The sequence below is a fragment of the Rhinopithecus roxellana genome, chromosome 12, assembly GCF_007565055.1.
Source record: "Rhinopithecus roxellana isolate Shanxi Qingling chromosome 12, ASM756505v1, whole genome shotgun sequence".
Lineage (NCBI taxonomy): Eukaryota > Metazoa > Chordata > Mammalia > Primates > Cercopithecidae > Rhinopithecus > Rhinopithecus roxellana.
In genome coordinates, this window is record NC_044560.1 from 103,807,004 (window position 1) to 103,822,160 (window position 15,157).

General features: G+C 49.2%; 1 protein-coding gene across 2 annotated transcripts; it reads left to right on the forward strand.

Annotated features, from left to right (window-relative positions):
- Positions 1-1,352: 1,352 nt before the first annotated feature.
- CCNE1 (cyclin E1) lies at positions 1,353-13,203 on the forward strand. 2 transcript variants are annotated; one of them, XM_030913759.1, is made up of 12 exons: positions 1,353-1,617; positions 1,988-2,034; positions 2,135-2,222; positions 2,426-2,485; positions 6,178-6,323; positions 6,447-6,582; positions 9,283-9,429; positions 10,338-10,433; positions 10,612-10,746; positions 10,856-10,967; positions 11,062-11,219; positions 12,534-13,183. In XM_030913759.1, exons 2-12 carry the CDS (start codon positions 2,012-2,014, stop codon positions 12,654-12,656), a joined length of 1,224 nt encoding a protein of 407 aa, XP_030769619.1. In that variant the 5' UTR covers positions 1,353-1,617; positions 1,988-2,011; the 3' UTR covers positions 12,657-13,183. The 2 variants fall into 2 exon arrangements, with proteins under 2 accessions (XP_030769619.1, XP_030769618.1); XM_030913758.1 differs by having other exon boundaries at positions 1,474-1,617; positions 2,417-2,485; positions 12,534-13,203.
- Positions 13,204-15,157: the final 1,954 nt, after the last annotated feature.

Genomic DNA, 15,157 nt, shown 5'->3' on the forward strand with positions numbered 1-15,157 from the left:
TGTCTCTCTCAATTGCCGGTAAACTCTGCAAGGGCTTGGCCAGTGCCTGTGTTTCAAACGTTCATTCAGAAACACAATTTAAGTGTCTCCCTTGGTCCAGGCACTATGCCAAGAACTGAGGGATACAGCAGTGAGCAAGATAAGCAAGGCGAGGAGAGAGACAAGAAACAGAGAGGCACCAAGACTGTGTAGGGGCTGGGCTCCCAGGGCTTTGGAAGGCCAAGGCAGAAGGATCGCTTGAGCTCATGGGTTTGAGACCAGCCTGAGCAAGACCCTATCCCTACCTGCCACCTACCCCCCCACCCCCGGCCCCCGACCCCGCCAAGAAAAAATACAAGTCTTGAGGGAGAAAGGACAGAGCAGCGGTGGAGGGGAGGCCTGAGGTCTGAGGGTGGGGGGTCAGGGCCAAGTCCTGTGGAGCCTGTAGCCTAGGACAGGGAGTGTGGATTTGATCCTTATGGGAAACAACTGGAAGGCTTTTTGTTTCTTTTTTTTGTAGAAATGGGGTCTCACTGTTACCCAGGCTGGTCTCGAATACCCCAAGGGATCGGTCGTCTCGGCCTCCCACAATGCTAGGATTACAGCCGTGAGTCACCGCGCCCCGCCTCAACTGGAAGGCTTTAAGCGAGAGATGGGGTGCAAGGGAATCCCAGGGTCAGAAAGGTATTCAGAGCGCCAGGAAGGGCTTGAGGGGGAGGGGCGCGTATGGAAGGGGCTCGTGGAAGGAACTCACAGATTCCTTGAATGAATGAATGAACGACCCAATGCACTGATGGATGAATGGACGGGCGGCCAGGAATAGCAGTCGGCCCCCAGGGAGCCCCAGACCCCGCGGCCTGAAGCTTTGGTTCTAGGCCAAGGCACAGGCGCGGTGACCTTGGGGATGTCCCCGCCCCGGACTCAGGGCCCGGAACCCGGCGTCCCGGGGGCGGGGAGGGCGTGCCTGGCGGGACAGCGCGCGCGGCGGAACGGCGGGCGGCGCTCCTCGTGTAGGGCCTCCTCACAGCCCCCCGGCTCGACCCTGCCGGGGCCCGAACCTGCGCCGCCCGCCGTGTTTACATTCCACCCGCGCCAGCCACGCGGCTTTTTGCCGCTCCAGCGCCGCTCGGCCCCGCCCCCGGCGCCCGCGGCCCGCCCCTCGCCGCCGCGCGCCAGACTTCTCCCGCGTCCCGCCCGCCGCCCCGCCCAGCGTCCCGCGCCCCGCGCCCCGCGCCGGGCCCTCGGCGCGCAGGCCCTGTCACTTGGCCCCGCCCCGCCCGCCGGCCCCGCCCCTGATCCCCGTTCCTGCGCCTCGCTGGCCGGGGCCGCGGATGGGCGGATCCGGGGGCGGGGCGAGGGACGGGGCTGGACGGGCTCCGGTCCCGCGCGGCCGCTGAGGGGCTGGGAGTCGCGGCGGGGCGGTGCGAGGGCGGGCCGGGGCCGGTTCCGCGCGCAGGGATTTTAAATGTCCCGCTCTGAGCCGGGCGCAGGAGCAGCCGGCGCGGCCGCCAGCGCGGTGTAGGGGGCAGGCGCGGATCCCGCCACCGCCGCGCGCTCTGCCAGACGACTCCCGCCGCCGCCGCCGCCGCCGCCGCCTGCCGGGACTGGAGCGCGCCGCCCGCCGCGGACAAGACCCTGGTGAGGCTCCCGCCACGGGCTGCGGACAGGGACTCCTGAGGCCCGAACCGCGCCTGGGAGCTGGGTGGGGGCGGGGTGCGGCCGGGTCGCGGGTCCCCGGGCGGCGGCGCGGGGCGCCCCGGGAGGGTGCTGGGAGCGGGGCAGAGGGGACACTGAGGCAGCCCGGGCCCCGGGAGGCGACGGGCCAGCGAGGGCGGCGGAGGCGGCGGGACCCCGGGTCGGGGGTCGGCGGGGGCGCGGGTCGCGGGTGACAGGCCACCCCGCCATCGGCCATCTTCCTGGCCCGCCCGGCCGCCCGCGCGCGAGGGGGGGAGGGGTGCTGGGCCCGCGGCCTGACCCCGCTGCCGCCTCACCCCGCGCCGCCCCGCAGGCCTCAGGCCGGAGCAGCCCCATCATGCCGAGGGAGCGCAGGGAGCGGTGAGTGCCTGCGCCGCGGGGCCGGACGGGACGGGACGGGTGGCGTGGGGGAGGGGCGGTCGCGGGTGCTCACCCGGCCCGGTGCCACCCGGGTCCACAGGGATGCGAAGGAGCGGGACACCATGAAGGAGGACGGTGGCGCAGAGTTCTCGGCTCGCTCCAGGAAGAGGAAGGCAAACGTGGCCGTTGTGAGTACAAAAGAGACAGGTTGAGGAGCACCCCCTCATCTCACCTGGGTACCCTACTTGACTCTGCCTACGGCGGGTGGGGGGGTCCCTTGGGCAGGAACGGTGCTCATAACCTGATTAGCTTTCTCTTCTTCTCTCTGTTTTTGTCTTGTTTGGTGTGTTTCCTTGGGGTCATGGGGGTGGCTTCATGTTAGTTTTTGCAGGATCCAGATGAAGAAATGGCCAAAATCGATAGGACGGCGAGGGACCAGTGTGGGAGCCAGGTAGGTCCGCCCGGGGTTGGGCCTCTGTGGAGGTCCTTCTCCCTGTGGGTCACATGGGGTTTCATGCTCTCGTCTCGCTGGAGACACTGGTGAGAGTGAACTTCTCAAATGCAGCCACAGCCCATATGTCCCTGTACCTGTCAGTGGGTACTGGCCTCTGCCAGTCCTGGGATTCCAGGAAGTTTGGTGTTCCTGACTGGCACCGTCTGAGATTGCAGATATGTGCTGATGCCTGGAAGAACCAGAATGGACATCACATTATTCAGTCCTCCCCTTCTGCCCAGGAGGAAACTGAGACTCAGTTAGAGGAAGAAAGTAACCCAGAGTCCTGTGCCACCCAGGGGCAAAGTTGGGCCCTCAGCCTTGTCTGTAAAAGCTGGTGAACTGGGGGAGGATTCCTGGGTGTTTATAAGCAACAACTTCCCCCCCATCTACACCTATTTTTCTTGTCATGGTGCTTAAGGACCTCCTCCGTCTTCTGTAGGTCAGGTTTCAAATTCTTCTCTTTCTGGCCCTGGAAGTTCTTCTAGCCCCTCCAGCAATTACCTGCATTGATCCCCAGCTCAGCCTGACCTCAGCAAGAGTATCAGTGGAACATTCAGTGTAATGATAGGTGGTGTCTCAATACATTTTTTTGACTGCTTTTCTTTTCTCTCCTGATGGAGTTCCTGCCAAATTTCCTGCATGCAGTGTGATAATCATTATAACATCAGAAGTTTCTTGCAGGAAAAGCTTGTACTATCTCTTTACTTTCAGAAATGGCTGGAGACTGTAGTTACGGCTCCAGTGCGGGAAGCAGCCTATGTCTAAACTAGCTGGTCAGGCCTTCTGACTCTATCACAGATAAGCGCTGAACAGAAACAGTGTTCCACCTGAGTACAGGGATCCCAGCTAGGTTAGCAGAGGAGCACCTCACTGTGCAGAGCAGCAGCCAGGGTAGTTCATCTGGAAGTGTGAAGGATTTCAACTCAATGGGCCGTGTTCTAAATAGCAGTTGTCACTGTAAGATCCCCCAAGACAAGCATTTCTGAAGAGGGTCCACTGACTATTGAAGAAAGGGTTGCTGATTTCCTTATTCAAAGAAATCATTTCAGAGAAGGAAGTAAGATGGCATATCCCAAGTTTTTTTTTTTTTCTCCCCTTAAAAAAAAAGTACGTTCAAATCAAGCAAGTTGATTTTTTAGGTATTATAAAATGAATTCTGACTTTGTGAAATCCAGGATTATTTTCCCAGCTGTGTTTTGAATAAAAAAGAAACTTGCAGGTGAAGATGAAGCAGGGCCATCCCTGTTACATTCTTGGAGTTTTAGAAGCATGTCTGTTCTCAAGGATAGCCTGAGTAGTGACGAGAGTGCCTGGGACGGATTGTGGCTCTGTCCCCTGGCCACAGCGTGGATAGCTGTGCTGCCAGAATAGCTGTACCATTTCCCACTAGAAGGCATTTTCGTGGTTATCCAGAGATTAATGGCAACAGATTTCTGTACATTTTGTAGAGTAGATAGCTTAAACATTAGCTGTCTATGTATGGATCAGTATCTTTGTTATTTCTTTGTGGAGATTCATGAAACTAGAACTTGGGGGTACCACAGAACCTTTTTCCCTGTTCACGTACAGAACTTTTCTCTGGAGTTATCATAGTTCACCCCAGTACGACAGTTTTGAGCTACTTGGAGCCATTGTGCTAAACTCTTGTGTAACTGCTTCATCAAGACCACATGGAAGTTTTTTAATTTTCATCTTAGCCTGTTCTTAATTAAAAGAATACCCTTTTATCTAAGACCTACTTAACACGTCCATTTTGTTGTTTAATTTTTTTGCACGAGACTCAGTCTTTCTATTGAAGTGGAATCCTGGACTGTTACTTTTCAGAAAATAATCCTACATAAGGAAAAAAGTGGTATGAGGAGATGGAGTGGTTAGGAATCCCGTTGGTCTCTTGCTGTTATCTCATTCCTTCCTAAATAAAGTCAGACAGATCTTGCTTTGAAACTTGGTGTACACTCAAGTTAAGGACATAGGCTTAATTATTCTACCTCATCCACTGGTCCCTAAAAGGCCAACTTTGGAAACCGTTTGTCTGCTGATGGTTCACCTAGTTTGGGAACTGCTGCTGGACTCATCTATGTCCAAAGGCCTGCTCTCAGATGTGCCAGCCATCTGGCCTTCGAGGGCGGTACCCAGCATTATGCCTTCAAGACTAGAATTCATTCTTCCTGAATGAAGAACAACTTACAGCGGTTGTAATGTGACCCTTTTTGAGTCAAGGAAATGCCACCCGCACATGGTAGTAGAACTGAAAGGAAGCAGCCTTGCTCGCACAGCTGTTGGCAGGAGCTGTCATGGATAATTTGCATGCCCAATTCTTTGTACATTGGGTGGGGAAGAGCTTTATCTGGCTTTGCTCTTCCAACTGAAAGTGTTTGGGCTTCCTCTGAAGGCGACCAATGTGCTGTGGTCACCACTATGTGCTGCGTCTTTGAGGTAGCACTTAGAGCCCAAGTTTCCACGTTCATTTTAGTGACCCCAGTTGTCTATTTTTTTAAAGCAGAGACCACCTCCAGGCTGGTGGTCTCTGCTTTTAAAAAAAAAAGCCAGGTGCGCTGGTTCAGGCCTGTAATCCCAGCACTTTTGGAAGACAAGGCAGGAGAATGGCTTGAGTCCTGGAGTTCGAGACCAGCCTGGACAACATGGCAAAACCCCATCTCTACCAAAAAATACAAAAATTAGCTGGGCGTGCTTGTGCATGCCTGAAGTCCTAGCTGCTTAGGAGGCTGAGGCAGGAGGATGGCTTGACCCCAGGAGGCAGAGGTTGCAGTGAGCTGAGATCGCACTACTGCACTCCAGCCTGGGCAACAGAGGGAGACCCTGTCTCAAAAAAAAAAAAAAAAAAAAAAAGCCAAGTCTCAGACTTTCATATGGCTTCCATGCTAGTGGGATTGTTACCTGCCTAATATCTTCAGCAGAGTTACTATTTTATAATTTTAAAAATCAAACAGACATCTTAGAGTAGGAATAGCTTTAAAAAAGAAAATATTCTAAATGAACTTTAGTGTTTTTCAGATACTGAAAACTGAATACATATCTGAAACCTTTAAAAGAAAAGCATAGTGCTTTGGTTTATAATAGTTCCTTATTTTATTGGATATTTGAATTAGCCTGCAAGACTCAAGATTCAGAGGTCTTAAGGAGTATCTAGGCTAGCTTCCTGTAGACTTCATAGTATGACCTGTGACCATCACTTGATTTGGTTTTAACTAGGTGGATGTTCATTCTGTTTGTTTCGAGTTAAGGAAAAGAGAAAGTCCTTTATTGTTTAACATATTTGGCTAGTCGTGCAACAAAAAAAAATGTCACATTTGATGGGATTTTGTTTTAAACTGAGGGGACTTTCATATATATGGCAGCCAATTTACATTTTTGATCTTTTATACTAATGAATGTGAAGTGCTTATGTAAATATTTTTATTGACAATTCTGTTTTCCTTTTAAGAAATTTTAGTAGAGGCATTGTACTCACTAAAAAACAAATCTTTGAGTTGTGACAAAAAATATCATAATGTATCTTTTTGGAAGCACTTTCAGAGGTCATGCCCAGTATCTTACTGAGTTGCAAGTGAATTTGCAGTGTTTTTGGGTAATGTAGGAGCTGTTTGCATCTTATCTCACCTCTCCTGTGTATTTTTCATTTACAGCCTTGGGACAATAATACAGTCTGTGCAGACCCCTGCTCCCTGATCCCCACACCTGACAAAGAAGATGATGAGCGGGTTTACCCAAACTCATCGTGCAAGCCTCGGATTATTGCACCATCCAGAGGCTCCCCACTGCCTGTACTGAGGTCAGTGCTGACTCTACCACGTGGCTTCCAGGTCTCTTACTCCATGCTCCCCTTTATCCCTCATAGCGTGGACGCATTCTTACCCCTCTGTGGGCCTCATTTTTGTTGTGTGTTTTGTTGTAGCTGGGCAAATAGAGAGGAAGTCTGGAAAATCATGTTAAACAAGGAAAAGACATACTTAAGGGATCAGCACTTTCTTGAGCAACACCCTCTTCTGCAGCCAAAAATGCGAGCAATTCTTCTGGATTGGTTAATGGAGGTGAGCTTGAGTCTTCTGTTGGCTTCATGAAAGCACTGAGCATTTCCAGCATTTTTGTGTATTAGGACCTCTGTGTGGTTGATTCCCTTGACACGTTCTCCATCTCTGAAGCTATATGGTATACTTACTGAGGTGGTCTTTCTGTTTTGCTTGTATTCTTAGCAAGAATTTCGAAATCTTTTTTTTTTTCTTTTCTTTTTTTTGAGATGGAGTCTTTGTCACCCAGGCTGGAGTGCAGTGGCAAAATCTCGGCTCACTGCAACCTCTGCCTCACGGGTTCAAGCGATTCTCCGGGCCTCAGCCTCCTGAGTAACTGAGATTACTGGTGCACGCCACCACACCCGGCTAATTTTTGTATTTTTAGAAGAGACAGGGTTTCACCATGTTGGCCAGCTGGTCTTGAACTCCTGACCTCGTGATCCACCCGCCTTGGCCCCCCAGAGTGCTGGGATTACAGGCGTGAGCCATCGTGCCTGGCTAAATTGCTTTTAAATGTGCTCACTGGGATGCATATATCACCTCTTTGATAGCTACTGTCATAAATTGTAAACACATGTGAACAAATTTATCTTAAACAGGGCTGACGTTGTTTCTTTTTAATTTCTTGGAATCCATTCCCTTTTGCCACCATTCCCATTTATTCTAATAAAATATACTGTTCAAATCCTGGCTGGGCACAGTGGCTCATGTTTGTAATCCCAGCACTTTGGGAGGCCAAGGCAGAAGGATCCCTTGAGCCCAGGAGTTGGAGACTAGCCGGGGCAACATAGCGAGACCCCATGTCTTGTCTTTTTTTTTGAAACAGAGTTTTGCTATTGTTGGCCAGGCTGGAGTGCAGTGGGACGATCTCAGCTCACTGCAACCTCTGCCTCCCGGTTTCAAGCGATTCTCTTGCCTCAGGCTCCTGAATAACTGAGATTACAGGCATACGCCACCACGCCTGGCTAATTTTGTATTTTTAGTAGAGACGGGGTTTCTCCACATTGGTCAGGCTGGTCTTGAACTCCTGACCTCAGGTGATCCGCCTGCCTTGACCTCTCAAAGTGCCGGGATTACAAGTGTGAGCCACTGCACCCGGCCCTCAAGACCCCATTTCAACAAAACATAAAAAATTGTCAGAGTATAGTGGCTCACGCTTGTAGTCACAACTACTGCAGAGGCTGAAGTGGGAGGATTGCTTGAGCCTGGAAGTTGGAGCCTGCAGTGAGCCGTGATAGTGCCAGTGCACTCCAGCCTGGGTGACCATGAGACTCTGTCTCAATTTTTTTTTTTAGCACATTTTTTAAGATATTTGGACCATTGGAGTGGCTTCTGTATTTTGAGACGGAGTTGCTCGTTCGCCCAAGCTGGAATGTAGTGGTGCAGTCACGGCTCACTACAGGCTCCAATTCCCGGGCTCAAGCAGTCCTCCCGCCTCAGCCTCCCCAGTTGTTGGGACTACAGGCATGAGCTACTACGTCCTGCCAATTTTTTATTTTTTGTTGAGATGGGGTCTCACTGTGTTGCCCCAGCTGGTCTCCAACTCCTGGGATCAAGGGATCCCCCTGCCTTGGCCTCCCAAAATGCTGGGATTACGGGTGTGCGCTACAGCACCCAACTCAAATCTTTTCTTGATCCACACTATTTTATTTCTCTTTAACAGTTAATCAAAAGAACAAGTATAACAAAATTTATTTTTATTGGTAGTATATCTCTTACTGGGATGAACTGCGGTAGCTTATAGTTTCTGATTAAGGGAAACTTCCTAGACAACCTTGTAAGACTTGAATGGATGAGAAGTGGGCTTTTCTTCTGAAGTGGAAGGACAGCTCAGGCAGACCTGTTTCATGAAAACATGTAGAAATTGAATATGTAACTACAAAAGTACCCCTCATCCTCGGGGGTACATCCCAAGACCCGCAGAAGATGCCTGAAGCCACAGATAATACTGAGCTCTAGCTATGCTATGTTTTTAATCCTCTACTTTCACATTTTCACTTAAAAGAAAGCACTTCACGGCTTCTCTTTGGCGTTTCCAAATAGCCAGCCTCAGTACTCTTGCCCTGTGGGGCCATTATTCAGTAAAATAAGGGCTGCTTGCTTCAACACCAGCACTGCTGTGCTGTGACAGTCCATCTGATAACCTGTGTGCTACTGAGTGACTAACAGGCAGGTGGCCTGCTCCACGGGGATGTGCGGGCAAGGGGATGATTCACATCCTAGGCAGATGAGGGTGGGACAGGCCAGAGGGCCCCTCATTTAAAACCTATCAGTTGTTAGGCTGGGCACAGTGGCTCATCCCTATAATCCCATCACTTTGGGAGGCTGAAGCAGGCGGATCACTTGAGGCCAGGAGTTCAAGACCAGCCTGGCCAACAAGGTGAAACACCATTTCTACTAAAAATACAAAAATTAGCTGGGCATGGTGGCGGGTGCCTATAATTCCAGGTACTCGGGAGGCTGAAGCAAGAGAATTGCTTGAGCCTGGGAGGCGGAGGTTGCAGTGAACCAAGATCACAACACTGCACTCCAGCCTGGGCGACAGAATATGACACTGTCTCAAAACAAAAAACAAACTAACAAAAAAACATCAGTTGTTGAGTTCAAGAACTTTGCATTTAATATTGTCCTATATTGTCCTTCACCAAAGTCATTACAAGGTTTTTTTTTTTTTCCCCTCCCTCAAGTAACCGTTCTAAAACTTACTTAATATGTTTTCAGGTGTGTGAAGTCTATAAACTTCACAGGGAGACCTTTTACTTGGCACAGGATTTCTTTGACCGGTATATGGCGACACAGGAAAATGTTGTAAAAACTCTTTTACAGCTTATTGGGATTTCATCTTTATTTATTGCAGCCAAACTTGAGGTAAATCATTTTCAAGTATTCGTTCTATAATGTGTGTTATTTCTTGAGCTCCACTGAGATTGGGGGAAGAGGTTGGTGTTTTTTTTGTCTATAGCACTCATCCTAAATTTTTCTAATTTGCTACCCTAAAAGTTAAGACACATGCCAAAAAGAAAAGAGGCTGGAAAGTGACCAGGAAGAGGAAAGTAGTGAGGGTATGGAAGATCTAGGTTTGTGTAGTTACATTGAGCAAAGAAAAAAAAATTGATCTTTGAACTAAGATTATAGTTTTGGGCCCAGGGTGGTGGCTCATGCCTATGATCCCAAGCACTTTGGGAGGCCAAGGCAGCTAGGTCACTTGAAGCCAGTAGTTTGAAACATGGTGAAACACCATTTGTACTAAAAATACAAAAATTAGCCAGGCGTGGGGGCGCGCGCCTGTAATCCCAGCTATTCAGGAGGCTGAGGCAAGAGAATCGCTGAAGCCCAGGAGGCAGAGGTTGCAGTGAGTCAAGATCCATCACTGCACTCCAGCCTGGGCAACAGAGGGAAATTCTGTCTAAAAAGAAAAAAGAAAGGATGAAAAATTTGTGTATGATTATCAAAGGGTGTATGGGCCTGACTTTCAAACATGTTAAAGGTACTGAAAAGGGGAGATTTCAAAAGTACCCATAGTGAGTCAAAGTTCCATCCATTTATTTAAGGGTGGGTGGGAGGAGGTTTTTTTTGTTTTGTTTTGTTTTGTTTTGTTTTGTTTTGTTTTTACAACGAACACATGTTGAACCATTGGAGTGGCTTCTGTGTTAATCCCATCAGTGCGTCTTCTCTCTTTCCATGCCAGGGTGCTGAGAAGTCATTTTGGATGCATTATAAATTGAGACTATTAGAGACTGGCTTTGGTGCTAGTGCCATCTTTTATTTCCTTTCAGGAAATCTATCCTCCAAAGTTGCACCAGTTTGCATATGTGACAGATGGAGCTTGTTCAGGAGATGAAATTCTCACCATGGAATTAATGATTATGAAGGTGGGTTCCAGTGAATTTTCCAGCCATTTTTAAAATGCGTATGTCAGATCTTTTCCACCTGAAGTGGGAGTGCCTCTGGGAGGTGTTCTCCAGCTGGACACATTGTGGCATGGAACATGGCTGCATTTTGAACTTCTTTTCTCAATCATCGGTCTCTTTTCTCTCTGTTTTCCTTTAGGCCCTTAAGTGGCGTTTAAGTCCCCTGACTATTGTGTCCTGGCTGAATGTATACATGCAGGTTGCATATCTAAATGACTTACATGAAGTGCTACTGCCGCAGTATCCCCAGCAAATCTTTATACAGATTGCAGAGGTAAGTGGCTCCATCACATCCGTGGGGCCACCTTCCCTGCAGCTGGAGTGAGGAACTCTAGAAGAGGCGTGTGGTGGCGTCCATCTCAGCATTCTTTTCTTCTCCGTAGCTGCTGGATCTCTGTGTCCTGGATGTTGACTGCCTCGAATTTCCTTATGGTATACTTGCTGCTTCAGCCTTGTATCATTTCTCTTCATCTGAATTGATGCAAAAGGTTTCAGGTAAGTAGGCTTTCCAATGCGTGCACAAACAAGGTATACTAAGCTTACACTCAGTTGTCAGCTTCAGGTTAAGCCCACGATATCTTCCCTGCAGGATATCAGTGGTGCGACATAGAGAACTGTGTCAAGTGGATGGTTCCATTTGCCATGGTTATAAGGGAGACGGGGAGCTCAAAACTGAAGCACTTCAGGGGCGTTGCTGATGAAGATGCACACAACATACAGACCCACAGAGACAGCTTGGATTTGCTGGTCAGTGCTGCTCCTTCTTTCAGTCCTTCTTGCCCAAATTCTTAAAACTGCCTAAATAGGCCAGCCGCAGTGGTTCAGGCCTGTCAACCCAGCACTTTGGGAGGCCAAGGTGGACCGATTACTTGAGGCCAGGAGTTCCAAGACGAGCCTGGCCAACATGGTGAAACCCTGTCTCTACTAAAAATACAAAAATTAGGCCGGGCGCTGTGGCTCAAGCCTGTAATCCCAGCACTTTGGGAGGCCGAGACGGGTGGATCACAAGATCAGGAGATTGAGACCATCCTGGCTTACTAAAAAATACAAAAAACTAGCCGGGCGAGGTGGCGGGCGCCTGTAGTCCCGGAGGCTGAGGCAGGAGAATGGCGTAAACCCGGGAGGCGGAGCTTGCAGTGAGCTGAGATCCAGCCACTGCACTCCAGCCTGGGCGATAGAGTGAGACTCCGTCTCAAAAAAAAAAAAATACAAAAATTAGCCAGGTATGGTGGTGGGCACCTGTAGTCCCAGCTACTCGAGAGGCCAAGGCAGGAGAATCATTTGAACCTGGGAGGCGTAGGTTGTAGTGCGTTGAGATCACACCACTGCCCTCCAGCCTGGGCAACAGCAAAACTATGTCTCAAAAGAAAAAAAACTGCCTAAATAACCTGTTCAGTTTTCTTCAGGCAGGCTCCAAATATCCTTAAAAACTCCAATTTTAATTCCTTGAACAAGAAAAATTCTGGCAAATTGATGCTGTATCTCACTATCGTATAGACCCCAGAGTTCTAAAGTGTTCTTTGATTTTTTTTTTTTTCCTTTACTCACCTCCATAGAAAAAGACATAGTGGCCAGACACAGTGGCTTTTGGAGGCCAAGGCAGAAGGACTGCTTGAGCCCAGAAGTTCGAGACTAGCCTAGGCAACATAGGGAGTCCCCATCCCTAAAAAATTTAAAAACTAGCCAGGCATGGTGGCACATGTCTGTAGTCCCAGCACTTTGGGAGGCTGAGGTGGGCAGATTGCCTGAGGTCAGGAGTTCGAGACCAGCCTGACCAAAACGGCAAAACCTCATCTCTATGAAAAATACAAAAATTAGCCGGGCATGGTGGTGGGTGCCTGTAATCTCAGCTACTCTACTCGGGAGGCTGAGGCAGAGAATCGCTCAAACCCGGAAAGTGGAAGTGAGATCCCGTCACCATATTCCAGTCTGGGTGACAAAGCGAGACTCCATCTCGGGGAAAAAAAAAAAAAATTAAAAAGAAAAAGAAAAACCTGTGGTAGTTGAAGCCCAAGGATATGTTGTACTTTAACATGTTGTCCCTTTTATTCTTACCGACAGGACAAAGCCCGAGCAAAGAAAGCCGTGTTGTCTGAACAAAATAGGGCTTCTCCTCTCCCCAGTGGGCTCCTCACCCCTCCACAGAGCAGTAAGAAGCAGAGCAGCGAGCCAGAAATGGCGTGACCACCCCATCCTTCTCCACCAAAGACAGTCACACGGAAGCGCCTGCTCCACGTTCTCTTCTGTCTGTTGCAGCGGAGGCGTGCGTTTGCTTTTACAGATATCTAAATGGAAGAGTTTCTTCCACAGCAGAAGTATTTCTGTGGATGGCATCGAACAGGGCAAAGTGTTTTTTATTGAATGCTTATAGATTTTTTTTAAATAAGTGGGTCAAGTACACCAGCCACCTCCAGACACCAGTGCGTGCTCCCAATGCTGCTATGGAAGGTGCTACTTGACCTGAGGGACTCACACAACAACAAAGGCTTGAAGCTGTGGAGGGCCACAGTGGCCTGGCTCTCCCCGCGGGTGTTCTGGGCTGCATTGTACCAAGTGGAGCAGGTGGTTGCGGGCAAATGTTGTGCAGAGCCCACAACCAGCTAGGCAGGGGGTTGCTGTCTCCACATTATCAGTTGACAGTGTACAATGCCTTTGAATGAACTCTGTTTTGTAAGTGCTGCTATATCTATCCGTTTTTTAATAAAGATAATACTGTCTTTGAGACAGCTGGTTTTATGAGCTGTGTCTGGTAACTTAAGGTAGAAGTCAGCCTTTATTGTGACTATATCAAGTTATCTTTTTTGACTTCATACTTCTTGAGGCTCAAGTCTTTTTTTTTTTAAGACAGGGACAGGGTCTCACTGTGTCACCCAGGCTGGAGTGCAGCGGCACAGTCTTGGCTCACTGCAGCCTCTGCCTCCCGGGTTTAAGTGATTCTCCTGCCTCAGCCTCCTAAGTAGCTGGGACTACAGGCATGTGCCACCACACCCAGCTAATTTCTGTATTTTTAATGGAGATGGGGTTTTGCCATGTTGGCCAGGCTGGTCTCAAAACTCCTGACCTCAGGTGATCCGCCCATCTTAGCTTTCCAAAGTGCTGGGATTACAGGTGTGAGCCACCTCACCCAGCCTTGAGGCTTAACTCTTTTGGTTAAATACATTTTTCAATGTATTTGATGGAAAGAAAACTTTAGAAGTGGGCTTCAGGTGCAGCCTGTCTGCCTCCTGGTGCCCCCTGAGCTGGAAGCGAGGAGTCCACCTGGTATTTCTCTCACCACGCCCTGTACTGGTGGCTGCTCACATCAGGTTCATTGGCTATCGATGGCAGTAGTGGTGAGGTCATGTCCACACCGAAGAGGATTCCTAGGTATAACTTCCTTCTTAGGACTGGTTAAAGGCCATAAGGAATCTGTAATTAGTGTGATTAAATGCTTTTTTTTTTTTTTTTTTTTTTTTGTCCTTAACCAAATCTTAACCTAAAGAATAAGTGAATTTTTATTTGGAGAACTTTTAACATAGTAACCTAAAACTGCTTTTAAGAAGAAAATGTGGCCGGGCACGGTGGCTTACGCCTGTAATCCCAGCACTTTGGGAGGCTGAGGTGGGAGGACCACCTGAGGTCAGGAGATCGAGACCATCCTGGCTAAAATGGTGAGACCCCATCTCTACTAAAAATATAAAAATTATCTGGGCGTGGTAGTGGGCACCTGTAGTCCCAGCTACTTGGGAGGCTGAGGCAGGAGAATGGCATGAACCTGGGAGGCAGAGCTTGCAGTGAGCTGAGATTGCGCCACTGCACTCCAGCTTGGGCAACAGCAAGACTCCATCTCAAAAAAAAATTTAAAAAAAAAGGAAAAGAAGAAAATGCGGCTGGGCGCGGTGCCTCACGCCTGTAACCCCAGCACTTTGGGAGGCTGAGTTGGGCAGATCACTTGAGGTCAGGAGTTTGAGACCAGCCTGCCCAACATGTTGAAACCCCATCTAGTAAAATTACAAAAATTAAGGCTGGGCGTGGTGGTTCACACCTGTAATCCCAGCACTTTGGGACCCAAGACAGGCAGATCACCTGAGGTTGGGAGTTCAAGACCAGCCTGACCAACATGGAGAAACCCCGTCTCTACTAAAAGTACAAAATCAGCTTGGCATAGTGGCACAGGTTTATAATCCCAGCTACTTGGGAGGCTGAGGCAGGTGAATCACTTGAACCAGGAGGCAGCAGTTGCAGTGAGTTGAGATCATGCCACTGCACTCCAGCCTGGGTGACGGAGTGAGACTCCATCTCATAAAAAACAAGAAAAGAAAAAAATTCAAAGTAGAGGTATATGTCAGTCGAGGGCATGATGCAGCCTGTTTGCTAAGCATTGATGGAGTCACCAAGTGCCTTGCTAATGATTGCTGTCCACTTAACAGGCCTCTTGTACAGCTCACATGACTTTTTTTTTTTTTTTTTTTTTTTTTTTTATACTTTTAGTAGAGACGGCGTTTCACCACGTTGGCCAGGATGGTCTCAATCTCCTGACCTCGTGATCCGCCCTCCTTGGCCTCCCAAAGTGCTAGGATTACAGGTGTGAGCCACCGCGTCCAGCTGCTCACATGACTTTTTACTGAACATTCTTCAAGTGGTGGTCTTTTGGAGTCTTGTGTTGGACTAACAGTGCTTCATCATGTGTGCCAGTGCATACAAGG

What these genes read in the sequence shown, in the direction of transcription:
- CCNE1 (XM_030913758.1), top strand. Translation starts at nt 2,012, where the DNA reads ATGCCGAGGGAGCGCAGGGAGCG. An exon ending in GGGACCAGTGTGGGAGCCAG is followed by an intron (nt 2,486 to 6,177) that starts GTAGGTCCGCCC and finishes TTTCATTTACAG; the next exon opens with CCTTGGGACAATAATACAGT. An exon ending in TGGAATTAATGATTATGAAG is followed by an intron (nt 10,434 to 10,611) that starts GTGGGTTCCAGT and finishes GTTTTCCTTTAG; the next exon opens with GCCCTTAAGTGGCGTTTAAG.